General features: G+C 42.3%; 1 protein-coding gene across 15 annotated transcripts in view; it reads right to left on the bottom strand.

The window, feature by feature from the left end:
- Positions 1 to 26,680, bottom strand: part of LOC119224963 (ankyrin-1-like) — an 80,075-nt gene that overhangs the window by 22,870 nt on the left and 30,525 nt on the right. For 9 of the 15 annotated variants that reach the window (XM_037482470.2, XM_037482472.2, XM_037482475.2 and 6 more), the window contains exons 2-21: positions 25,300 to 25,392; positions 8,184 to 8,285; positions 5,811 to 5,909; positions 5,488 to 5,586; positions 5,138 to 5,236; positions 4,761 to 4,946; positions 4,509 to 4,607; positions 4,315 to 4,413; positions 4,112 to 4,210; positions 3,672 to 3,869; positions 3,470 to 3,568; positions 3,191 to 3,289; positions 2,970 to 3,068; positions 2,471 to 2,668; positions 2,269 to 2,367; positions 2,058 to 2,156; positions 1,758 to 1,955; positions 1,522 to 1,620; positions 566 to 664; positions 34 to 132 (exon numbers count right to left, since the gene is read on the bottom strand). In XM_037482470.2, the coding sequence (XP_037338367.2) occupies positions 34 to 132; positions 566 to 664; positions 1,522 to 1,620; positions 1,758 to 1,955; positions 2,058 to 2,156; positions 2,269 to 2,367; positions 2,471 to 2,668; positions 2,970 to 3,068; positions 3,191 to 3,289; positions 3,470 to 3,568; positions 3,672 to 3,869; positions 4,112 to 4,210; positions 4,315 to 4,413; positions 4,509 to 4,607; positions 4,761 to 4,946; positions 5,138 to 5,236; positions 5,488 to 5,586; positions 5,811 to 5,909; positions 8,184 to 8,285; positions 25,300 to 25,392 (2,361 nt within the window). The other 6 variants (XM_037482476.2, XM_037482479.2, XM_037482480.2 and 3 more) reach the window with 5 other exon arrangements.

Genomic DNA, 26,680 nt, shown 5'->3' with positions numbered 1-26,680 from the left:
CAATCGTTTTGAAGAAGACCAGTTAATGCTCACTGTTGTGGTCTCGTTAGGCTGTGCTCCATGCTTCAGCAACAGTGTCACAATGTCTGTGTGTCCCTGCTGGGCCGCCTGGTGCAGAGGAGTGTAACTAAGCTGGAAGAGAAATAAAACGTCTTTTATCTAAATCATCACAACGACAATGGATAATTGTCATCTGAAAAAATTATAGTTACTAGAATTCTTATAATCCATCCATCGTTTAAGTTAATAAAGGCCAGAAATGCACTGGTTACGGATTCTTACTTACAACTATCAGCTAATTAATGAATAATGAAGACAATTCTGAATTGTTGCCCTACATCTAATCTAACTATGTCTTTAAACATATATCATATATATATATATATAAATAAATAAATAAATATATATATATGACGTACCAGCTCGCCATTGGTTAGATTTCACACGTGCTTCATGACGCGGTCACGCAGAGGTGGTCACGCAGAGGCGTTCCCACAACGTTTTTACGCAGCTTGAGCCTGAGAGGGAACTGTAGTTTTTTCTAAAACCAGAGGGAGGCACTCACCCTTGTTTTACTGTTGACGTCGGCTTGCTGCTGCAGAAGGAACTTCACCATCTTGATGTTGCCATAGTGACATGCTACATGGAGCGGTGTGTAACCCATCTGACAGAAAGAGATACAAGAATAAAGTTTCAAGCAAAGATTCAGACGCATAACTTTAACATCTTAATGACCTTTTAATTTTAGGGTTAGGGTTAGGGTTATACATTATGTTCATTGTGTTCAATGGTTTACAAATAATACATTAAGTGTTAGTCAAATCATTATTTGTTTAATTGGTGCATTTGGTCTGCAATTTAGGAATTAAAGAGAGAGGATGCAATTACGTCCTGTGCAAGTAATAGGAACGGTAACAATAATTTACCTGGATATGATTATGAATTTAAGAATAAGAGTCCCTGAACCACTAGTGGAAAATACATAAGTCAACTTGAGTATTGTAAGATTTTAAGGTACTAAGGGAAATATTTTACTAGTTAGTCTGCAGATTCAAAATAAATACAAAAAATAATCAACAAATACTTTATAATAATGTTTTTCATGGATGAAATCAGACTGCATTCTTTGATAAAACTCCCAAGCTACTTGCTACTATGTATTGAAGAACTTCCTTTACTGCTGGCCACAATAACTGCTGCCATAGATGAAAAGCCTGAACAACTCTATTCTCCTCAAGACTGATGACATAGATGTTAAGCTATGATTTTGGGTGCTTTTTTGCTGTTATTTATTCACACCAATCAAACCCCTACAAGAACACAAAATTCCAAGTCAAAATAAAGTTGTAGAACACTAAATCCTTAAGGTCTAAGGGGTCTGAGCCACTCAAAGGTCAACCGTGTATCGATGCAACATAACCCTCAGCTATGATAACATCTCATCGGCTCAAGTAGCGTCTACATGGATATGGCTTTGGTAAATAAACGCAACATTTTGGCGTGGGACTGAGAAGGTCTTACTCGCGTGGCAGCGTAGACTGAAGCTCCTTGCTTCACCAAGATATCGGCAATGCCAACATGTCCTTCCTGTCCTACCAGATGGAGTGGAGTTAATCCACTCTGGTGGCAAACAGATATGAAAGAAAAAAGTCAGACACGGAACAAATCCAAACATGTTACACATTATTTCAAAATATGAACCAAGTTTACATCCTTTCACATGTCAGTCAGTCTTTGATTATCCATGCGGTTGTTACCTTGTTTCCGAGGTTGACGTTGGCCTGTTTGGAGATGAGCAGGGAGACCATGTCGGGCCTTCCTTCCTGCGAGGCCAGGTGGAGAGGTGTGACTCCCTGCAGTGACTCAGCATTGGCTGAAGCTCCGTACTGCAGCAGGCTGTTAGCCACCTCCACCTGGTTCTGCTTTGATGCTATGTGGAGGGCAGTGTAGCCATTCTGGAGCACAGAAATGAGATGGGGTTAGAAAAATGTGTTTGTGTCTGATTCTGGGCCATTCAGCATGAATTATGTATAGGCCCTTTTTCATTTTTTATTTACCCTAGCTGCACTATGTGGCGACCCGCCCTTGCTGACAAGCAAGTTGACAACATCCAGGTTGTTGTGATGTACAGCAACATGCAGTGGAGTCAGACCATTCTGAAAAAACACAATCACACGTTCCTCAGACTCTGGGAGATCAAACAATTATTTATTCATCTTTTCACTCTTTCATCCAACGATACAGCCAACCCCTTTATGTGTCCCTTACCTTCCCAGCAGCATTCGGATTGGCCCCTCTCTCCAACAGAAGCTCTGCTACGTCCACCTTGCCGTACTTGGAGGCTACGTGGAGCGGAGTGAACCCTTTCTACGGTGGCACCAATGAGGAAGTAGACACAATATTAGGTTGGGGAGCACAGATATCGGAGCAGTTTTGAGGCAGCGAAACAATGTAAGCAGGCAGGTGTTACCTTCGTCATCTTGGTCTGCTGAGCCTCCGTGTCCAGGAGGATGCGTACCGTCTGTGCGTGACCTTCCCGAGCAGCGATGTGTAGGGGGGTGTGGCCTGCTGTCGTGGTGGAGTTGGCGTTTGCTTTGTGCTCCAGCAGCAGCTTCACTACCTCCTTGTGGCCCATCCGAGCAGCACAATGAAGAGGTGTTTGGTCATCCTGGCCAACAAGAGGTGGGAAATTATCAAATTGAAGTACTGCATGAAACCTGGGCATTTAAATGCTTTCTCTAATTTGTCTTAATCATCCTGTTTTTACATTTTTCAGCGTCTCCACTTTGATCTCAACGTGTTACATTAACTGGAAAATGAGGCTGTGGTGGTTAAGATGAAAATGATAATATGAAAGCTCTGCCAGGAATAAGCTGCTAAACCAACTTTTGCTTAAGTATTTTACCATGTATGGAATATTAACGCATGATAACAGAATATGTTTGTGCTGTTGTATGTGAAATCTCTACCTTAGCCTTAGCGTCCACAGGTGCTGCGTTCTTCAGTAAAAACTCTGCCACCTCATAGTGTCCTGCCCGAGACGCCATATGAAGAGGGGTCTCCACTTTCTACTCATGCAGAGAAGGACAAACCGCAGACTCCGATTCTTCACTATCAGAACCACAACTTCACCAATGCAGAGGCGAGTCGGTTATCTGCACTGCTCTTCAGATTTTCGAAAGAAACTCACCACATTGGAGGCACTGGGTGAAGCCCCTTTCTGCAGCAGGATCTTCACAATGTTCAGGTGACCCATAAATGATGCCACATGCAACGGGGTCAGGCCAGACTGTTCAGAAGAGGAATAGAATATTAACAAATGGTCTTTTTTATATTTTTTCATTTTTATGCTGCAATTTTGAGAGCGGTTCGAACTATTAATAGGATTATCCTGGATGATTAAAATATGAATAAGCAAGAAAAAGTATTGCTAGCTGTTATCTTCAACTCCTCATTCCAATTATCTCACCTCAGTCACAGCCTCTATTGATGCAGAGTGTTTAAGCAGGAGGTCCATCACCCGCATGTGGTTCTTTTTACAAGCAATGTGCAAAGGAGTAAAGCCATTCTGCAAAATAGGAAGGACAAAAGAATCATTATCATCACTAAGGAGATTAAAAGTAACTTTTCCTTCTCTAAATTGATAAACTGACTATATGCTTGTCACTGACCAATGCCCGAGAGTTGGGTTTGGCCCCTTTGTCCAGCAGTACTTTGGCCATCCGTTGGTGGCCACAGTGTGCTGCCACATGCAAAGGGGTAAGGTGGTCCAGTGTGATATCGTCTATCTCTGCATTGTACTGCAGAAGTTGCTTGACACAGTCCATGTGGTCCCCCTGTGCTGACATGTGAATTGGAGACAGGCCATTCTGCAAAAAACATAAAACAAAAAAAACCCTGATGATTATCTAAACAAGCAATCCTAGCAAGAAGCAGCAGCAAGAGGGATCTATGGCTGATCAATAACAAACTTTTACTTGCATTTCCCCCTTTTAAGTTTAGAGTACACAATTATACAAAACATCTCAGTGATTTGTATTAATTACCAAACCAGACGATGCTCAGTTCATTACTAAGAAGTAAATCATTTACTTTTATCAATGTGGATTACCTTGGTCTTTGCCTGGATGGGGGCTCCATGGTCCAATAGGATCTCTATAATCCTGACATGACCATTTCTGGCTGCACAGTGCAGAGGAGTCAGCTCATCCTGGAGAGAGATGATTGTTAATGATTTAGTTAATGATGCATCAAATTAGAATGAGAAAAGGAACGTAAGATTATATAAAACCGTAAGATTGAAGTCTGCTGCACCTTGGTCTTGGCATCAATCTGAGCCCCTCGGTCCAGCAGGAGTCGGACCATGATCACGTTCCCCCGTCTGGCTGCAATGTGCAGAGGAGTGATTCCGTTCTGCAGAGACAAACAGCTGCACTTAGATGGGCCCACACAAGGACAACAGACAGCAAAGGACAGAGATTAACCTTCCAACATCAATTATTCCCTACCTTTGGGGTGAAGTTGACATTGGCTCCTCTATTGAGCAGCAGTTGAGCCACATTTAAGTTTTCATAGTGTGCAGCAATGTGAAGGGGTGTGAATCCTGTCTGTATGGACACATATGGGTAAGTGCGTTACTCTCATTACCTTTGGATTTGAAGAAGCATAAACTGAAACCTTTTGTACATATTCTGCACCATATCTGCAGCCACACACACACACACACACACACGAGCATGCATGAACACAGGCATGTATACCTTGCTGAGTACATCAGGATTGGGGTCATTCTGCAGAAGCACTGCGGCTGTGCGTGTGTCGTCGTTGCGTGCTGCAATGTGCAGAGCGGGGAGGCGGACCTTTCCCTTGGTGCCGTAGTTGATGAGCAGTGCTACAACATTCTCATGTCCCTGTTGAAGAGCCACGGCGAGAGGAGTGAATCCATCCTGCAGCACACAGGCACACAAAAAAGAGTTAGAAGAAGGAGGTTGATTCATGGAGACAAAATGAGACAGGTTAAAGAGAGAGCCTTATGAAAACGAATGGAAACGGCGCTGTCTGGATCAGCACAGACGGGACGGAGTAATCTGGGAGATTACTCTTTGAAAATGTCTCTCAGTTCCTGATTCTTTAGTACCTCAGTCGGAATGCTCTGATTGGCTCCGTTCTCCAGAAGAAACTTCACAACCTCTAGATGGTTTTCTTGTGCGGCCATGTAGAGTGGAGTGAAACCTTTCTGTCTCCGAAAGATGATGGACACACACACACACACAGCAGCACAGGAGGCACAAGCACAGCCAAAGAAAGACAGGAAGACGGTAACAATCAGATGCATGCGCACGCATGTACAGAGAGAGGAAACACCAAAATACAGATATATATGGACAAAAACACATGTTAAAACTTACTGGAATAGTTACTATAAATGGTTTCACAGTAAAGACATACGCGCACTGAGGAGTAGCCTCAGTGCAGTGAGAGCCTCACCTGGGACTGAGCGTTGACATTGGCCCCGTAGTTAACCAGCTCTGCGACCACCTGCTCCTGCCCTGCCAGGGCCGCAATGTGCAGGGCCGTGTTCCCTTTCTGTGTGAACACAGATACACGAGGCCGACAGGACACAGTCATAATGTGCGCTGACAAGACATTCATAAGGGAACTCAAATGTATATTCAAAGCGCGGAGGTTAAGTTTTGTATGGAGACAAATGTTGTTAAAATGTTGAATTCTGATAAGCTAGATGGAATTTACTTGGGATTCACCAGTCAAACAAATAAAGAAGATGAGCCACTTTCAGAGTGGATTTTTACCTTTGTGGTGGTCTCCAGTACGATACCATTGTGGAGTAGCTCCAACACCATTTTAACGTGGCCTTCTTTGGAGGCCAGATGCAACCCATTGAGCCCATTCTAGGTGAGAGAGCAGAGCAGACCTCATACTGAAGACTCCCAAACTAACTAGAAACACACATATTTCCTAATAAAAATAACCACACATAAACACACAAACATGTAGGCCATGCCAAGAAAAACAAGTGTTGCTGTTTTTTTTATCTCAGTGCCAGAAGCAAACACAACCAAAGCAAGCAAATACTTACACTGGACACCAAGCATGCAGTACGCTCAGAATCAGAGTGGTCATTCGCTAAAACAACATCTACAGGGATGAAAATCAGGATGTGAACATTTTCATTTTATCAATGATGGTGACAGGGAGAAAGACGGGAGGGGGATGGAAGGCCGCTGGTCTCGAGGCTGGGAAGAATACGAGCCGTGTGGGATAGGTCTGACCTCACACAGCCTTCCTTCAGCCGCACAGGACATGTGAGGTTGGACCTTTCACACACCACTGATATTATTCCTCTGAGTGGGGAGACCACAGCACACCATCACTCTACTGCGGACAGAGGAGAGAGTGTGAGGAGGGACGAAGTAAAAAAAAATAAGAAAAACCGCACACAAACAGAAGGAGGATAGAGGGAAAGTTGTTAGGTAGAAGACGGGGTGAGCAGGAGTGAGGCAGCGTGCTGGTGAGAGGTATCCACTCAGACAAGAAAATAAGGCTGCCACAGTCAAGCCTCCACCTAGCAGGACTCCCATAACACTGTACATACAGCATCAGGACCAGCAGTCACTCAGACAGAACAACAATGCTCTCACCACCCGCTGTGTCCCAAGAGAAAATCTACAACTCTTCTCTCTGTATCATTGTATAAACGTTGTAGGTAAATACAGTGATTCTGTTTTACAATAAAGTAGTCTCACCCAAGGCATGTTTTAATAATAAATGGAAAATCCTAAATAAACCTAGCTGTAGTTTAGGTGTTTTAAATATTACTGCATTGACCATGGATTAAAGCTATGTGTACAATTTGCAGCCATCTGATGACAGTGTAACTAGCACACATTTCTACAATAATTTGTAGTTCTCTAATCATAAACATGCAGCATTACATACAAATGCCACACAAATTAGCTTTAGGGGCAAAACTCTAAAGCAACATATATGAAAAGGTGTCTCCTAACTCAAGTGAAGCAAGAATGTTGTAGATTATCACTTTAACTCAAACACAGTCGACAGTAAACAGTGAAAAAACACTATTTCATACAACAATCATAAAATCTCGAAATTGTGTAATTCAGGAGAATTAGTCCTGCAGGTTCAAATGTTCAACTATGAGAAATCTGCATGTAATTAATTACATTTCTAATCCCTGGGGTTTTCCCATCATCATAGTGGCAGAGTTTGCAAGTAACAGTTCTGTGTCACTTTCACTTTACATCCTATAAATCAGTTGTTAAGTGGGGATTGTTAGGGAGCCTAAAAATAGTCGGTCAGTCATCTTGTATACTGCTTATCCTTAGAGGGTCACAGGAAGGTTGGGCTCAGTCCAAGTTTACATCGAGCGAGAGACGGGTTACACCCTGCACATAGAAATCAGGAAAGGAGCACTACCAGCAGTAATTAAAAAATGTGGAGGACGACATAAGTGAATGGAAGGGAAAAGGTGACTGTGTAGGATTAATGAGCCGGACGAATCCTTCTCACACAAACACACTATTTTGACCAAGTTACAGTCGCCTGAGGGAAGATTTCCTAGACTGGATAACTGGCTACCTCTTCCTGGACACTGGGAACAGCCGTCAGAATAAAGGGGGCCCGATGGAAGGGACAAGGCGAAGGAAAAGGCCCGGCGCCATCTATCACCTTCCCTGGACACCCTGTAAATTCCACCTGCCACCTCCAGGCCCCAGTAAACAGTCTACCTGAGCATGCACATACAGTAGTGCACAGGCGCATCACAGTGATCAAGTCAGGCACATGCACATGGGACACATTTATATTATTGAGCAAGATATGGTGGCATACACGGACAATATTATAAAAGAGCAGCAAAAATCTGTATGAATTAACTATATATCTAGTATAAAACCAATGAGTAAATGTCTAAATACTGCACCTTTTTCATATAATCATGTAAATTACATCCATTAACTGAATTGAACTGCCTTTTTCATTCAAAAACACAGTTTATTTTTGTGTGAATGAGAGGTGTTATTCTGGTGTATTTATTGTATTCCATTAAAACGCATTAAGGGAAGACATAATCTTGGCAGGTTGTGATTGTTGTGGTACACAAATACTTTAACCAATTAAATCTCAAGAATGTGCAGCTCTCTCACCTGATTGGCTGTATTTATATCAATGCCATTTTTTATATGGTCCAGGGCCTTGTCCAGGTTGCCAGAACGGGCCGCTCGGAGAAAACTGTTGCCAGCATCTGCCTGCAAGCGTAACAGAGAGAGGAAAAAGGAGGAGGGGGTAAGGTGTGTGGTGGGTAGGAGGGGGGGGGGGGAGATAGGAGAAAGAGACACATAAAGTAGAGGAGCAGAGAGGGGAAACGGAGAGGGAGACAGAGTTTGGTTAATATTTTATTTAAGGGAACGTGAAGGTGTGAAACCTCACAGTGATCCCCCAGTTTTTCTCTCACGTCACTCTGCCCTTGGGATTTCTAACAGACAATCCGCACCTGCACCTTGAAATGTGTGTGTTAAGGGTGTGCTGGACAAGCAGGGGAGAGTAGTGGAGTACACAAACCATCTGGACTCAACAAACCGTCCAAAACGAAAATGCTGACCACTACTGGAATGTCTGTTTTGCCCAGCAGACTGTTGTCTCTCTGTATGTAATCTGAGTGCCTGTGTGTGTGTGTTTGTGTGAATGAAAGAGAGAGAAAGGGACACAAGGTGAATGGACAAAGGAGTCGGAGAGTGTAAGAGAGAGAAGGGGGGGGGGGGGGGGGGGGGGAGTTTAGCATGTCCCGGCTCACGGGCCGGTACATGGCACGTCTAGTGTTTTTGTCTGTGTTTTGTCTGAGTTTGAGGGCTTGGTCCCCGCCCTGGCGGGCAGGGATAGAGGACAACTCATGCGACACCGAGAGGAGAGCGAGGGAGAGGCGAAGCGCTAGCGACTGAGGGAGAACCACAAGGAGAGACTCGACTGCGGCAAACCCTGCACCTCTTTCATTTCATTTACATAATCTCCTCTCTCCCGTTGCCCATCCCCTTCCAAAAAAGAGAGGAAGGACTTACATGCCTGAAGTTGAGGCATGGCAACAAATGACAAAACACAACCTCAGCATGACACCAATGGCACAGCGCTGTGCAAAGAAAGAGGTCACTTTACAAGAAGAAAGGGGCAAGGAGACAAACACTTTGAAAGGAAAGTTGTTACTGGCTGATTGAAGAAGGAAAACAACAACTAATTCTCACCATATCTGGTGGAGGGATGACGTGTTTCTACTAGAACTTCCTATAGCATGATAGTCTGTTTTGCTTAAAGACTATTTAAATAGCATACTAATCTAGTCTCTGAGTAACTTGCAGACCAACCAAACTGTCCATATATTTGGATAATTACTCTGGTATGAAGATAGAAGACATTCAACATACGTTTAAAAGTCTCCAGACTAGCGTCTCTAGTTTGGTTTGTTCAGTTTCTCAGTTGTATCTACTCACAATTGTCAAGAAAGCCTGGTAGGACATGTTCTCTCTCATTCACTTTCCCTTTGAAAGAAAACTCCCAAACCTCCTCCTTCTAGACTGCTGCAGAGCAACATACTGTCACCAGTACACTTGCCATCCTGTGCACAGCCAGTCACACACACACACACACACGCACACACACACACACACACACACACACACACACACACACACACACACACACACACACACACACACACACACATTCACACCTGTCACTGGAGTAATAAAAGCACTGTTTTGAAAATGGCAATCTTTGCAAATAGTTGAACAATATGCTGTGTCTATGAGTCTATGAGGATCCATTTAGCAGCAAAATGAATAATACAAATGACTAAAGTTACATAAAATATAGTGCAGTTTTTGTGTCAGACTATTTGCAATTAATTTTAGGAAAGTTGAATGAATCTCATTCATTGATGCATAGTACATTTTATAATGAATCATTGAAACCTAGAGGTAGTATACTCCATCTACTATAAGGAAAAATACATTTAGGTTATCATAGGAAAACTTTTATAATAAGGAATTTACAACTCATCCAATGAATTTAGACATTGTAGCAGCGTGCAGATTGTTTGACGACTCTGCCATGGTGATGTAGGAATTTCCTTTTTGTCAAAGTAAGAGCAAATAAAGCTGACTGAAAGGCACATACAACCTAACACAATATGCATGCTTCCACAGAAAATGGTTGCTCGGTAAAACTATGGTGACCCTGACCGAGGCTCATCTGGTGGATTCCCACACCCCCCAGACTCCGTTCACCGCCCCTCAGTAAAGAGCCTGCAAAAGTTTCCAAGACCGTGCTGACTCACACAAGAATCTCCAAAGACTCGAGCTAGATTATTCTTTCCCGATGGTCGGTCCTGCATGTTTCTGAGTTGAGCTGCTTGCGTCAAGAAGTGAGTGTGTGGTGTGGGGAGATAAGGATGCAGAGCGGCCTATGTCAAATTTGAGTGAACGTGTCCCTCTCTGATTATTGGAGTGGACACTGTTTGAACTTGCTCTCATAATAATGCTCAAAATTACCAAGTCAAATTATTTCCTTTGTTGTTTCCTCAGAGAACCCTGAACTCTCCTCTCACATCTTATATCTCAGCTTTTCTGTCCTGTTGCCTTCCTTCCCTTTGCTTTTCTGTTTGCTTCTGACAATTCTCTCCCCCCCCCGTCCTCCTTCCTTGCCTCAATCCGCTGGTGCTGCAGCAGACAGAATGACATCATCCCCCCCCCCCCTCACTGGTGGACTGCAGTGTTCAAAAACTCGAGGTATATGAATGTGTGTGTACGTGTTCACGAGGAGGCACGTCGGAGATCAACATCCCAACCAACCAAGATCCTCTGCAGGGGACGACGTCACCTGAAAACTAATCATTGTCACAAGAGGTTGATTCAGTGTGTGTGTTTGTGACAGTTCTGAATGGAAGCAGGTTGAATGTGTGTGTGAGGGGGGTAGAAAAAAAGTCAGCGTGAGGTATAAAGGAGAGAGTAATAAACTGCATTTGTGATGTAATATCAAAGATAACTTTCTTTCAAGCTTCTAAATTGTTCTTAAAAATGTGTCTGGGATGCTATCGCTCAATGTAAAGTATCTTTGTCGGTATCCCTTCTTCTATGGTACAGATGCTGTAATAATGTGTTGAAATCACATTACCTCAGCAACATAGCATGTGTTTAACTGTTTACCATTATGTCAGTATGATTCTAGCAAAGGATGCAGTCTACTGCTATGACCCACCATTCCGAGTGCAATACATTATTTATGAAACATATATATATATATATCAATACTATTTCCTTATAATGATCCATAAAAGCTTGTTTCTGCTTAATCTATGTGAAACAAAAATCCATATAGTTTTTCTTTCTAATATCTAATCTATCTATCTATCTAATAATCTTTATAGCCATCAGCCTGTATGTTCTAACAGACTACAAGATTATTTTGCTGGTGCAATATAGAGACAAACCCACAAGCTTGTGAAAAGCGATCATCTCTCCACCAAAGTATCCAAAGTGGTTTTACTAGGACATAAAACTATTATCTGCTTAAGATAATCAAAGCATTTCTGCTAAGATTAACATGAAAGTCACAATACACAACCACAAAGCCTCTCTCACTGAAACAAACATAATAACCAACAAAAACATGAATTTGCAGACACAGCAGAACGTAGAAATCATAAATAATTGAAGTGCCACCAAAGGTTTTTCTACAGCCAGCAGAAAGCTGAAAATAAGGTGCCCAAGTATGTTTGGAATGTTTCAAGTGCTGCTCCACTTGCAATCATTTCATGAACTTTAAACAAGCTAAATTGTGCAAGCACACCATACCCTGCCCTGTCGACAATGTCTTTACCCGGCTTCACTCAATATGTTGATGTGTTTAAACAAACACTACGATTGGAAGGTTTCTATACATTTTTGAGGAACACTGAACAACGGATATGGACATTACTGCAAATTAGTGCTTAAACAGCCATTTCATCACCCCTTTTTCTGCTGACTTGCATTTGTTCTAGAAATTGATTTTCTTTTTCCAGGCCTCCATCTGAGCCTTCATCCCTCAGGCGGCCCCCGAGAGGTTGAGCAGGCAGAAGGCTGCTTCCGGCTACAGAGACATAGTGAGTAAGACCGGTGCGACTGTTCAGCTATTTGACACTTTTACAAGAAGCAAGCGAGCTGGTCACTGGGATGAAGCTTTTACATTGCCCAACTCAACACTGTCCGTCTGTACGTAGATCTGTCTCCCTGTACGCGGTGTAGTGTCCTGTCCCACTTTTGCTATTCACTTTCTCACACTCCCAGCATCCCCCTCTCCATATTCCACTGTTTGTCCCTGACGCACTCATTGATCGTCTCTTTATATCTGGCCCTGATGCTGCCCCTGTGCCTGTAGATGAGATTTTCATGGTCAGTGTGATCTTTTGTAATGGTGACAAAGACGATGAAAGCCATAGGGAGGAGATAGAGTCTGGAACCTATGGAGGAGAGGACCGAGATAGGGTAAAAATCGCAACAGTAATAAAATATAACCAAAAAATATATCTGTCTTGAGGAACAGAGACAATATCATTTAAACAGGTCATGGACTGATTTGAAACCCATGAACTTTCAATTCATCGAGTCATTGAAGTGAAGATTCAAATTGCACTCTCCATTTACCTTTGTGCCTATTATAGCCACCGTAAACCCGGAGAATTCTCAGAGGTGGAGGTTACCAAGTATGTACAATAGGATTTCAAACATTTACATTTACAAGTTTTTTTAATTCATCCTACATTTTAGAGTGAAAAGTTGTACTTTTTTTAAAACACAGTGACTAGAAAGATTTTGACAAGAAAAGATTGGATAAGTTATAAGTTAAAATATATTTGATTAAAGTATATTCATCAGTTTACAAAAGTAGTCAAATTAACACCAAGCTACGAAAATGAACATGAGCATCAACATGTAACAACAGTAACGCATAAAGGCCTACAGTGTGACACCCTGACAGGCTTCTTTCTGCATGATGAGTGACTTTGCTTGTGATACTTTAAGAATGATACTTTTACAGACAAGGTTGAATGCAGGACAGCATAGCATTTCTAAATTGTGTGTATTTACACTTTTAATTTGGTAAGGGATGTAAATACTTCCTCTACTACCTCTCACTGTTATCCTCATTTACAAAATTGAAAAAGAAATCGCTGTGGCCAATGCTCATCAGACAGGGTGACACGATGTGAACACAATGAGAACATTCCTTTAACTTGCATCATCTCCTCTATTTCCCTGAGTAAACGGCAGCGGACACAAGTTGGCACTGGTTCGCATGTAGGCAGTGGGACCTTAAGAGCAGGCGATTAAACAGTCTGTAGACCAGTGAAGCCACACTGAAAGAATCTCATTAATTGACGCACTAATCAGTTTACTGACCCAACAGTTTACTTACCACAGCTAATCCTGGTTGACCTCATACAGTCATGTTTGAAGATCAAACAGGGGAAGAAATTAAGTAAAAAACAAGATTAGGGAGGAAAAACAGCACAGGATACACACCCACACATATACGCACGGACACTAATCTCGGATGCACATGCGTCGCAACCCTCAAAGGAACTCCCAGGCGATCAAGCTCCCGCCCATGTTGTTTGGGGAGGCCAAGTAAAATAATTTGATCAGGACAGGTTATGTCTGGGGCAATAAGCAATTTTACTGCGTTTTACTTCTTTTGAGCTGCGATTACAGCAATTTAGTCTGTAATTCACAAGTGACGGATCGGTTTCTTTTTCAAGCCGGATCAATGTTTACATCTCGATGATCTGCATCTCTCTCTGTCTCTCATTTTCTACTGTCTCAAATAATCCGAACAAAGGGAAAATAATCCAGGGAGAAGTGCACCGAACAAGTTTGTGTAGAGCGATGGAGAGAACAGGAATGGTACTTAGCAAACACAGAGAGAGGCATGTGCTGAACAAAATGGACAAAGCGCATACAGAAAATAAACAGCAAATATGGAAGAAATGTGTTGTCCCATCACTTTCTGGTGTGAAAGGATGAAGACGAGCAGCATTGGCAGGTGCATTACATCTGAGAAAGTGCAACAGAGGTCTCTCTACGATACGAAAACATTGTAAAAAATAAGCGGCGTTGCATTAAGAGTCACAGAGAAGCGTACAGGTGGAAATAGAGGGAATGAAAGCACAGAGAGAGTGACCGGAAAAGAGACAAAGTTAGAAGAAGAGGAGGTGGTACTCACTCGAAAAGTGACGGTCTTGACTGGCATGCCTATTGGCCCTCCACTCTCTCTTTGCTACGTTTTCTGTGCCTCTGAAACGCACAGCTGTCTTTTCTGTTGCCCTCTCCAAGTGCTGCGTTACAGGGCACGCAGACCCCGTCCAACGTAAACACCAACACACATACATACATGCGCACACACGCCCGGACCCACAACACACACATACACTTGAGTAAGCACGGTGGGTGGAGAGACCGAGGAGGGAGGGGGTTGAGGGGACAGGGGGGTGAGGGGGGGGCCCAGGGGTTTATCTCTAGAGGAATGCTGGCTGTATCTAAAGACACACATTTCACACCCGGCGAAAAAAACAAATGGGTGCCCCACACTCTCACCACGGCATTGGCGACCACATCCAGGCCAGTTTTACACTTCAGCCTTACTTAATATACTGTAATGCACCTTTTCTTCTCCCGGCTCTGTGTCCGTTTCAGCTTTCTTCCATCCTCCATCCCAGTCTAGGTTCTGCTCTCCACCTCATCCATCCTCTCCACGTTGCACCAAACACTCTGCGTCGCCCAAACTTTATCCCTCCATTCTCCCGTCCCTTCTTCCCCACACGTCACGCCCATCTTTGTGTCTCCTGTATGTTCAGTGACAGCCAGACAATCATCTTTTTCACGGACCAGGCCTTATGAGAATTGGTAGAGTCGCTGTGGAGAATGGGTGTGATTTCTCAAAGTGGGACTGTTGGAGTCTGTGAGGTGACTTACAGTGACAAAGCGCTTGGCCGGGGGAGGGGGGGGGGATTGCTGCTACCGCCCCGTGACAATGGGCCAGACACATGGGGTGGGGGGAGCGCGGAGGGGCCGGCCCCTCAAAAGGCCCTGCCTCTTCTAATAAAGCGTCTGTCATTCCCTGGTTGAAAAGGCCTTCTTTTCTCTATCTCTCCCCTCCTCTCTCCCTCTCCTGGCTAAATGCTGGGAAAAGCACATCGCTGCCAAAAACCACGCAGAGAGATAAATGCTCGTAGGAGAGGAGAAGGAGGGGGCAATGTTGAAAGAAGGCTACGCACTTCTCAGCGCCACTGGACCGTGACCTGTGCAAAAAACATCACGTGGGATGTTTCTCCTGTCCACAGTATTGAGTTTGACGAGAGCTCCATGGCCAAAGACTGTTGGGCCGGGGGACTACGGCCAATAATGTCCATGAAGAAATTACAAATCGTCCCGTGGTCTTTGACCAAAGAGACTGCAATTGTTCCCCTTTGACTTAACACACCGTTGGCTCAACCTGAAAAATACAACTCAACTCATAGAAGAAAATTCTCCACAAAATAATCTGTCGGGTCCAAATTGATAAGAGCTCCTTAAGTAGTCACATCCTGGTTAGCGATGACAGACGATTCCTCTGGAAGTGTCAAACGTTTATTGACTTAAAGTTCAAGTAACCCTCCAGTGAGCTTGAGTGTGCAGAATGATGTGCAGTTGGACAACAAGGGGACATTTTTTTCATCTGCAGAATGAGGAAAGTGCTCACCTTGAATCTGAGTTCAACACAAATATGTACAGTATGTAGGAGCATGATCTTGTGACTCTTGCCACTTGTTTGGAAACCCTATCGTGGTCTAACTTACTTGTTACAAAAGCGGAAAACTTGAAGCCTCAATGCACTGAAAATTGACTTTTTGTGAAGAACTACATTAAAGAAATGAAAGCTTTAAAATAAGGTAGAAGTTGATTTTCTTAAGAATATTTAATATGCTATTAACTTTCTGTGAAAACACAAAGACAAAAAGAGGAAAGGAACATATTTCCTAAGCAGAATATTTGTTGTACACACACAATGTCTGAAATGGATTTTTAGATTGGGGCCTAAATAACTGCACAGCACAGGCCACACTCGTTTTCTTCAAACAGGATTAATTTAAGTTTGGGCGAGACGTGGTCTCTGCACTCTGTGTCGAGCCCCTCTTGTTGGCAGGATAAAAGGTTACAGCTGTCCATGTGAGATACTTGTGCCGTTTTATCCGCCGTGTCCGAATGTCTCAGAGTAAGAAACTAGAGTTGAAAAGGCAGGCGAATTTTCAACATAAACACTAGTGTGTCAGCTGTGTTTTTTTGGTCCTTTTGAATCTGAACTTAGTCATTGCGTGGGACAACATAAAAACGATAAATGCTATGTGCGAATAAGGAATTACTGCAACATTTTTAAACAACTAAGACAATCGTTTTTTGAAAAAGACGGGTTTAGTACTTTAAAAACATAGAGATTTTTTGTTAAGATATTTTGATCACAGGTGAGGCAGCCAGAATGACAGCGGGTGTTGTACCACATAACCAAGAAACTGCTGCAGCGGTTAGCTTGGGAAACGGATTTTACCACCGTTCAGAGGAGGCAAAACTGGAAGATATTTCAGGTGCATGTCACGGACATCCAAAAGAATTGTCTAAAGATGGTTCAGTATTCATATTCATAGTTATTGTTTTCCAAAGAGAACTATAGTAAAAATGTTATTAACTGCGATATGAGGAATTATGCAGTTAATATTTGCCATAACGGCCGTCTAATGCAGGAGGCTCTGCAGTATTGGCCTGCAGCCGCTTAACACAGGGTATGGGCAGGGTCTGGTTGATTTCTGCAACCCTGGCACAAAACTCACTCTTACATAAATGCACACACACACACAATCCCACACGCTCAACTCCTTGTCTAGTGCTTCAGCTTCTCCTTAAAAGCTACATTAAACTGGCCCGGCCCTTGAACTGACAGAGGAGCAGACACCTTTTAAAACCTGCACAACGGCAGGTGTTAAAAGGAAGGCAGGTTACACGTCACGTGGCATTGCACAGTGACCGGCTCACTCCCATGTATAGAAACCAACACATACTTTACACCTAATGCACCATGAACAAAAGCGCATGCACATCAATGTGACAAAACAAGAATGACCTGTTGATGACAAAAACCGGGAGTTAGAAATACTCAGATGAGGCAGGAGAGCAGAAAAGATGAAGGCAACAGAGAAGAATGACATCAGTAATCCGTCAACACAGAGCCAGCATGTATTGCATCTTCATAAGTGGAGGGGTGCAGTAGAGGAGGAAATACAGACTGAAGATGTCCAGAATGAGAGAGACAGAGCATCGCTTTGGACGGAATCTGTCCTCCTGGCTCCTTCTCGAGTGTTAAAGCAGGTGCACAGATCACAGACTCCATCATTTTAAAAACAGAGGCTATAACCATCATTCATAACCAGGCTCGAGTCAGCATCCAAAACAATATGAGCAGCCAGACCATAATTCAATCGGTTTGATTAATGGACAGAGAGCTGAAGAGGCACACGCTTCAGACTCTATCCAGACCTAATGTACTGTCTTAACTATAAGAGAGACAAACTCCACGAGGAATCTATCTGCCACTGCCAACGTGACCTTGTTAAAGTGGGATATTATTTATGCCATATTCTCCCAGTCCCACCCGAATGTAGCAGTACTCTGTCCTCAGAGAGAGACGGGCACTTGAGTATGTCAGCGATTCAATGACAATTATCGGATGAAAATGCCTAATGAATTCAATATGGGATGAATCACAAAGGGACATCGGTAGATACATATTTGTGTTCAAAAGATTACATACATTTGTAAAGAACATAATGTCATGGCTCTCTCGAGTTTCCCGTTATTTCTACAAGTCTGATTTTTCTCTGAGAGTGATTGAAACAGAAACTTCTTTGCCACAAAAAAGATTCATGAAGTTTGGTTCTTTCATGACTTTATTATGGGTTAACAGAAAAAGTGATCAAATCTGCTGGGTCAAAAATATACTTTCAGCAGTGCTAATATTTGGTCCCTTTTAGTCGCTTTTGGTAGCCATTCACAAGCTTCTGACTGAATCTTTGACCACTCCTCTTGACAGAATTCATGCAGTTCAGTTCAATTTGATGGCTTTCTGACATGGACTTGTTTCTTCAGCATTGTCCACATGTTCTCAATGGGATTTATGTCAGATTTAAGATTCAGCCATTCCATTACCACTTGTGAAGCGTGTTTGGGGTCATTGTCCTGTTGGAACACCCAACTGTGCCCAAGACCCAACCTTCGGGCTCATGATTTTAGGTTATCTTGAAGAATTTGAAGGTAATCCTCCTTCTTCACGATCCCATTTACTCTCTGTAAAGCACCAGTTCCATTGGCAGCAAAACAGCCCCACAGCATAATACTACCACCACCACATGCTTGGTAGGCATGGTGTTCTTGGGGTTAAAGGCTTCACCTTCTCTCCTCCAAACATATTGCTGGGCAATGTGGCCAAATAACTTGATTTTTGTTTCGTCTGACGTCATCTTTGTCCATGTGATCAGCAGCAAACTTTAGTCCAGCCTTAAGGTGTTGCTTTTGGAGCGATGGCTTTCTTCTTGCACGTCAGCCTCTCAGTCCACGGAGATGCAAAACACGCTTGACTGTGGACACTGACACCTGTGTTCCAGCAGCTTCTAATTCTTGGCAGATCTGCTTTTTGGTGGTTCTCGGTTATCTCTTCACCCTCCTGACCAATTTTCTCTCAGCAGCAGGTGATCGCTTGCGTTTTCTTCCTGATCGTGGCAGTGACAAAACAGTGTCATGCACTTTATACTTACAAACAATTGTTTGCACTGTTGCTCTTGGGACCTGCTGCTTTGAAATGGCTCCAAGTGACTTTCCTGACTTGTTCAAGTCAATGATTCGCTTTTTCAGATCCATGCTGAGCTCCTTTGACTTTCCCATTGTAGCGTTTGTGGGTGTTTGTATCCAATGAGCCCTATTTAAATGGCCTCAGAGAAGTCACCAGCTGTAGTCACTCACAAGAAGGTAAGAGGCCATGCTATGAAGCTCATTTCATTGACACAACTTTCTTAGTCATCCAAATTGCTAATTCATGTTGCTGTATGTATATTTTTTACCCAGCAGATTTTATCACTTTTTCTGTTAACCCATTATAAAGTCATAAAAGAAGCCAACTTCATGAATCTTTTTTTGTGACAAAGAAGTATCTGTTCCAATCACTAGCATAGAAATATCAGACTTGTAGAAATAACGGGAAACTCAAGAGATCCATGACATTATGTTCTTTACAAGTGTATGTAAACCTTTGACCACAACTGTATGTCTGTTATGTCCCTATCGCCTCATTGCTTTATAAGACACCAAAAATACAGTTGCAGTGGACTCAGTGGAAACATTTTCTAGCACAGAAAGAGATTTAATTCAAAGGTTGTACTTTTCATTGAATTATTGAGCAAATCCCACATAAACATAAACACATAACAAAAACACATTTTGGTGAATAGTTTTAAAAAGGTAAAAGCTTTAGTTTACGGCTGTAAATTAGAACAAAACAAATGATGCTTTTTGAGGCCGATATTGAATTTTGAATGATTTCAGGAAAAAAAAGAATGACGATTAGTCATCATTCCTTTTTAACATTATATTTTGATAGTCATTAATTAAATTAGATCAGTGAATAGTTGGGACCACATTTTACTGTTGAAAAAGAAACTCGTGAAACAATATTACCAGTAAATACATGTTTTAAATAGTATTGTCAACAACACATAAGCGACAAATATATATTTATAATGTTTGAAAGGTTACAATTGATATATTTCTTTGAATTATGCTGTACAAATTCAACCTCACTATAATAAATACTGAGTTAAAAGTTAAGTTGGTTGGGGGCCTCTCAACATGGGAGGCTTCCACCAAATGTGCTAACGCAGCACACTGCTCTAACGTTGAGACCCTAACCCTAATTCAAATATGTTTGTTAGGTTGCATTTTCCTAACATTATTCTGGACGTCTTTTTGCGTCATATTGTTGTTCACTTGATTTTATATCTGTTTTTATGTCAGCCAACAATCTGTCATTTCCACTTTTACCGAGAGAGCAGCAAACATTGGTTTGGGCTTCCCTCAGTGCAGCAGCAGCTTAATCTCTGACCATAAAGAATGCAAGCGTTGAGGAAACAGGCCGGGAATGAAAAGATGATAGAGATGGAAAAAGCAAGACGTCTCTGGCACAGCGGCAACTTTGCTGATAAATGTGCCTGCAGTGCTTCACTGAACTCGGGCCTCAGTCGATGCTTGTAAAGTATCTTCTTCCACAGTCTAGTTGAAAGTGATGGCAACTTCATCTGCTCAGCATTGCTGAGTCAGACCCAGATTTATTTCGGACCTCTACCCACCCTCTGATACACACATATTTGTTATCAGCGTGCTACCTAGACATCTGCACAAAGATAGACCTGTGTAGTCTTCAACGTAAAGTCAGCTCCTTATTTTCAAATGAATACATTTTTGATACGGCCTTCAAATAAATAAATAAATACCTCACTAACTCTTTCTGCTCACTTAATACTGTCTGATGGATACATATTCAAACCCAACAAATAGACTCTAACACAGATGCACTCACCACACACACTCATGTAGGCTCACGTCAACACACACATTCACCCACAGTGCAGTACATGCAGATGCATAACACACACGCTCGCTCCCATTCCACGCACATATGCAGCTCCCAGCAACCTTTCATATTCTAGTGTTGAAGCAGCAGTATGTTCAAACCGAGCAGCATGTGAGGAAGCCAAGTTGTGTCCTGGTTTTTATGAATTAGGTGTGAAAAGCTGTTTTTTGTGATCTAAAAATATCTGTTTGAGTCAAAAGTAGGAAGAACAGATGGTATGCAACACAACGGGGCCTGAGGAAGGTCCTTTTGCATTCCTCATAAAGATTCAGGTAGAGAGGAGCTGAAAGCATATACACAGTTATAACAAATAAAAGTATTACCATACATTATTTATAATGCATACCGATCATTATGTCATTGTTTTTTACACCTCCCACTCTGCAGAAGAATCACTTTGAATCCCCGACTTCAAATCCCACTGCTTTTTGAGAAGATGAACTCAAGCTGAACTCAATAGTTATGGTCAGATGCACTCTAATCCAGTATGATTAGATCCACAGTACATGTTACTGTAATAAAAGAGTCACACACTGTTGGTATTGACACCTTTTCTTTGAGGTTTAGTTGTGGGTTGCATAAAAATACTATTATGTCACATTATAGCGTGGCGCTTAAAGGTAACTTACATAGAACATACATAGAATTACATTAGAGGGCAAAAGAACAGTTTATTTGACAAAGTAAATCTGAACCCCCCCTATAGGCCTTGCCAACAATCAAATTAGAATCTCAAAATCACATAATAATACAACTACTGGAAGCAATTATATATGACTTTTGCTGTTGTGTTCAGAATTTAAAAGACTGAGTAGATCTGTCTTGGCCAGTTAGCTTAGACAGCTAACCAGGTCTTCATCACTGCTAGGGCCGACCAGCTGGACATGTGTGGATGACTTGGACCACTCCATATTTGACTCCAACTGTATACACATTTTGGCAATCTCAGCAAAGAGTGGACATTAATGACTTTCCAACCAGCACTTCTTTTGGAGTATACTTCAACCTTTACCATGCGCATTCACCTCAAACACATGCACATGCATGCATTCATGCTCATTGATTGTCACTCCGATTCTTTGACTCTATTTTTCTTTCCACCAAAATAAAACCTCAAACTGATGAAAAATAAGTTGTTGAAAACTTGTACTTTTGATAGATAAGAAAATCCATTATAGCATTAAAAAGGTCCAAAAAAGGTTGACCTTTGGGTAATGTCAAAGGCAAATAAGTTGAATTAATATTAATAACATACATTTTTATTTTAAAAGAAACTGTCACAGGTGAAATGCGGTTTAATCATTTCCTGAACCTTTGTGTGCAACAAGCTAAACATTGAGGAAGAAGTTCCATATAACTTCATATTGCTTCTAAAAAATATTACCAGTTTGAACTGGTTATTTGCACATTTCATGACACAGTGGGTTAGGGCCAGGCATAGCAGAAGCTATTTATCCTTGTAGGGTGAAACGTCTTGTACAAGGTTGTAAAATGTGCTAGTTTGCTGCTATAGTGTCAGTTTTCAGTTAATTGACAAAGAACATGTTAAAAGTTTGAAATTTCTAGTTTAAAAATAACATCAAAAGATCTTTCAACTCTCTTAAAGCGGTTTTGTAGGTGTTGTCTGCATTTATAAAGCCATTTAGGTTATAGTTGATTTTAATGGCTCCATTGAAAGTATTCTTTGTAGGCCATATTATTCCCATGAGTCTAGTGCAAAAAGCAAGAAAAGATCAGGTCTTAATGGGTCAGCAAAACGAGGAGAATCCTGCTCTCGTGTCTTTTTCTTAAAGTTGGTATCTGGCCAACTGAGGCATTATTACACGGCTTCTGCAGTTTTGCACAATAGCGCTAAAGCCCCCTCTACCTTTAATCTGAATTATGTGAAGCTGGTATCAATAACCCTGGGACAAAAATGAGTTACAATATTTGAATAGGCCACAGCCTTTCACATGTAAATTAAACTCTGCCCCCCTAGCCGAAACAAATTACAGCCAACTGCTGGTTGCTGGACATGAATGGGCTTCCTAATGTAGTCTGCACCTACAGTGGGCCGGGGAGCAGCTGGGGAATAGAAACTGAGACGGGCGAGAATTTATTTGACAGTGTAGAGTTTGACAGTCTGCTTTTCTTTTTTTTAAACGAGTCTGCCATGCAGTCGCACTGTGACGAATGCGGCTTGGCTCCCTGAGCATCTGTCTCTAAGGACACATGGCGGGGTAATTAGAGCTGTGGGATGATAAGGGATATTATTCAGTCCCACTGACTATTACTGGTGGCAATAGGGATGGGGCCTTTACACAGACCTTTGACATTTCCCAATTCTCTGTTACAGGAGGGGTTGGGGTGGGACAAGCCGTTGGATGAGACATTGGTGAAAATCTAATGCGTAGAATTTAACCTGAGTGAACTTTGGGAGACAGACTTTTATTTGCTTTGCTTCTACCATTTTCTACCAGTTCTGAATATACAGAACGCTAAAAATGTTTTTGGACAATATATTTTGTCGCAGTGTTGGTTAACCACTCACACAAATTGACAACAAGAGTGACTAGGATCATCATATATTGTGCATGAACCCTTTTCCATTGCAGGGATTCTTTTTTTCCTTTAAGATGCAGTTGGGGCAGTAAAAGAGCACTGCATCGCTGGTTTAGGGATTTAGATTATGCGGCTTGTCGTTTCCTTCTGCGGTGTTGTCTATGGGCCAGTGAGGGGGGTGATGTATCACTGCGCCACGCTTTTTCTCAGTGTCTGTTCTATGGGACGTGCGAGGTGTTCGTCTCTCATCACTTCTTGCCATGTTCAATACATCAGTAAGTCCCACTTTCTTCCCAGGTTGGTTTTGATTGGAAACCTGCAGAACATTAAAGTGGCCTTACAGTCTTCAGTCTTTACTTCCAACAGGATGGTTTAAGTATTCCTATCGGAAAGATACAAATATCTTCTTAAACCCATTCCCAAAAGGTGAAAGAAAAATACAATTCCAGATGCAGATTAATTCATGAGCATCACCGAGGGAAAGGCAGTACTCCATATTGGTGTGGGTTAGGCCAATTGCCGGGGAAAACTGTTACTTTTGTTCTGTGTTAGTTGTGTTCTGTGTTGGTTTTCCTTCTTATGTCAACACGTTTCACCATGTCAGCTGAAAACAGCTTTATAGAGGTTAATTAAAAGGCGAAGCCAATAATGCACCAGAGCGTTTGGTATCAATATGGAGATTGGGAGAGTAGGTTTGGGAATTTGACGTGAGAGCAAGGGGGAGGTAGGATTTGAGGGGAAATCATCACGGGCAAGGGTCGTCTGGAAGAGGTTTCCCAGCAGCTTCATTGCACTTAGATGACCTTTCCTCCAAAATGGAAATGGACTAAAGATCATTTAGTAGATCGGTGCAATTAAACCTTTGGCAAACGTGTCCCTGACTGCTTTAAAAAATGACAAAACACAGGCAGGGCACAAGACAAATACACAAGAGCCACAATACACAAACACAGCACTGACACATCAAAGGAAATGGCAAAGACGGGCCCAACCACAACGTCGAGAGCAGAAACACCACACAGGACGACACACAAACACAGACTGGAGCACAGACACAACATAGATGGCCAAACAGACCGACATTCCAACCAAATTCTAATACACGCTCTGAGGGCCATGCACGGACGGAAATAAAGCAGGCACACAAACACACTGATAACATTAAGGAGACTGTGCCCCAAAACACACACATTTCCCTCACACACTTCCTTTTTCCCTCCCTTTCTCTCTCTCTCATAAACACACACACACACACACACACACACACACACACACACACACAGCATGTGTTTTGATATGATCCTAAACACGAACACAGAGGTACAAATGACACAAGCATATTCTGTAAATCTGAAGAACCCACAGGAAAAATACTTCAAACCGTTTTTCTATTATCACTACTATGAACCTGTGTTGTGTGTAGTTTTTCTGTAGAAGCATACGCAGACGTGATAAAAGCTTGTATACAGTCGATAGGAAATTAGTCAGTCTATATTTTGCCCGTGGACTCTTGCCATGTAATATGCTGCTTGAGAACATCAATTTCAGAGAGAAAACAGACACTGATATAGATGTGAATATAGAAACAATGTGTTCTATCAATGTGTGAGACCAAAAGAAAAGAACAGTCAAATGAAGAAAAAAATCAAAATCAGCAAGTTAGTACAATACTTCAAAGCAAGGACAAGAAAAAAAGAAAGAAGAAAAGCACCAGTGTGATCCAACGACACCTGACTGCATCAACTCACAGCACAACAGCAAGACTAGAAAGTCAAAGGAACCAGAACTACGATACCATAAGCAACACACATCAAAAACAAGAGAGATAAAACTAAAAACAACAACAGCGGAGCAACAACAGTGACACAAACTTTAAGAGACAGATACAAGGTGGTCATAAATACATGGTATATATATATATATAGAAATATACATATAGATATATAGAAATAGGAAAAGCCAGATATACGTGTTGCAGATATTTACTTCATCATCATAGTGCCACACTCCTTGGCCATCCGGCATCTCAGAGCTCACACTACTGTCCTGATCGATTAGCCAGCGATGCACGGCGTGGGCCTAAAAGGACATATGACATAAAGACAGAGCCCAGTTAATCGCAACAGTCAGCAGAAGAAAGACGGAGAGACAGGAGAGTAGAGGGAAGGAGGAGGTTGGGGGGAGAGAAGAGGAGCAGAGCAGACAGAAAACAATGGGCAAGAGAATGAGAAGGATTCAAAGAGGAACAGGTGAACATTATATCGAGACACAGGTAGAAAACGAGGTGGAGGAAGGGAGGGATAGGAGGAAGAGAGCAGGAAGAGGAACCATCCCATCCCAACCCACCTACTCGCTCAAACCCTCCCCCGCCCAAAAAAGCCTCTCCCTGTGGGAAACAGGTCAGGTTAGGATGAGTGGTATGAGTGTGAAAGCACGATATGTCACGACACAAGGATATCACACACACGATGAGGACGCTGGCGGCGATGGAGGGCCGGTGTTGATGCTTCGTGGTTCACAGATGGATCAGCTGCAACCTAAACAATGGAAGGGGGTCGGGACTCCTTTACAATAACGCACGTGCAAGAGGCACCTGGACACGAAACAGAGTGTACTTACCCGGAATTCACATAACCGTGTAACCACAATGGTGCAGTACTTATTTTTTTTGGTGCACCACATAAAATATAAAAACACCACAACAGAAAAACTTTGACTGGGATGCACGGAGAAACAGCATATATCATATTATATTTTCGCATTTCTTTATAGCAAACAAACTTTATCCCAATATGTATACACACTAGAATGGTTCGAAAGGGTCATTTAAAAAAAACTCAACATGCTCCACACAGTAACCCAAAAAAGGCACAAAGGCCGTCGGCTCCTCTCAGCGAAACAGACAATCTCCCAAACGTATTCCTCCTGACAGACAGACAAGAGATCGGTCCTGCTCACGCTCTCCCAGTAGTGAGATTCATATCACATACACATACTGTAACCAGCTCTAGTCCCGGTCACCCTGAAACTCTCTCACACACACAGGCACACACACACACACACAAAACCCCCATCTGTTACTCTTGACTGTTGTTGCGTCAGCACCAAAAACGACCGAGCGCAGCTCCTTCTGTGACGCGGCAGTATTACTTGTCAAGATTTACACCGGGGGAGAAATGCAGAATGCAGGGAATTAATTATCCTGTCATGGCTGCTACTGTACATTTACTATTTACATTACGCCAGCAATTCTACGGTACCCGAGTTGGTTTTTTAAGATGCAGTGAAGCAGGTTGTCATATCACGACACTGCAAAATAACATTTTTTCTAGACTAAAGGGCCATTTAGCAGACAACTGTTGGCCAA

The sequence above is a fragment of the Pungitius pungitius genome, chromosome 5, assembly GCF_949316345.1.
Source record: "Pungitius pungitius chromosome 5, fPunPun2.1, whole genome shotgun sequence".
NCBI lineage: Eukaryota > Metazoa > Chordata > Actinopteri > Perciformes > Gasterosteidae > Pungitius > Pungitius pungitius.
The sequence above is the reverse complement of the archived record's forward strand: the minus strand, read 5'-3'. Positions and strand labels throughout refer to the sequence as shown.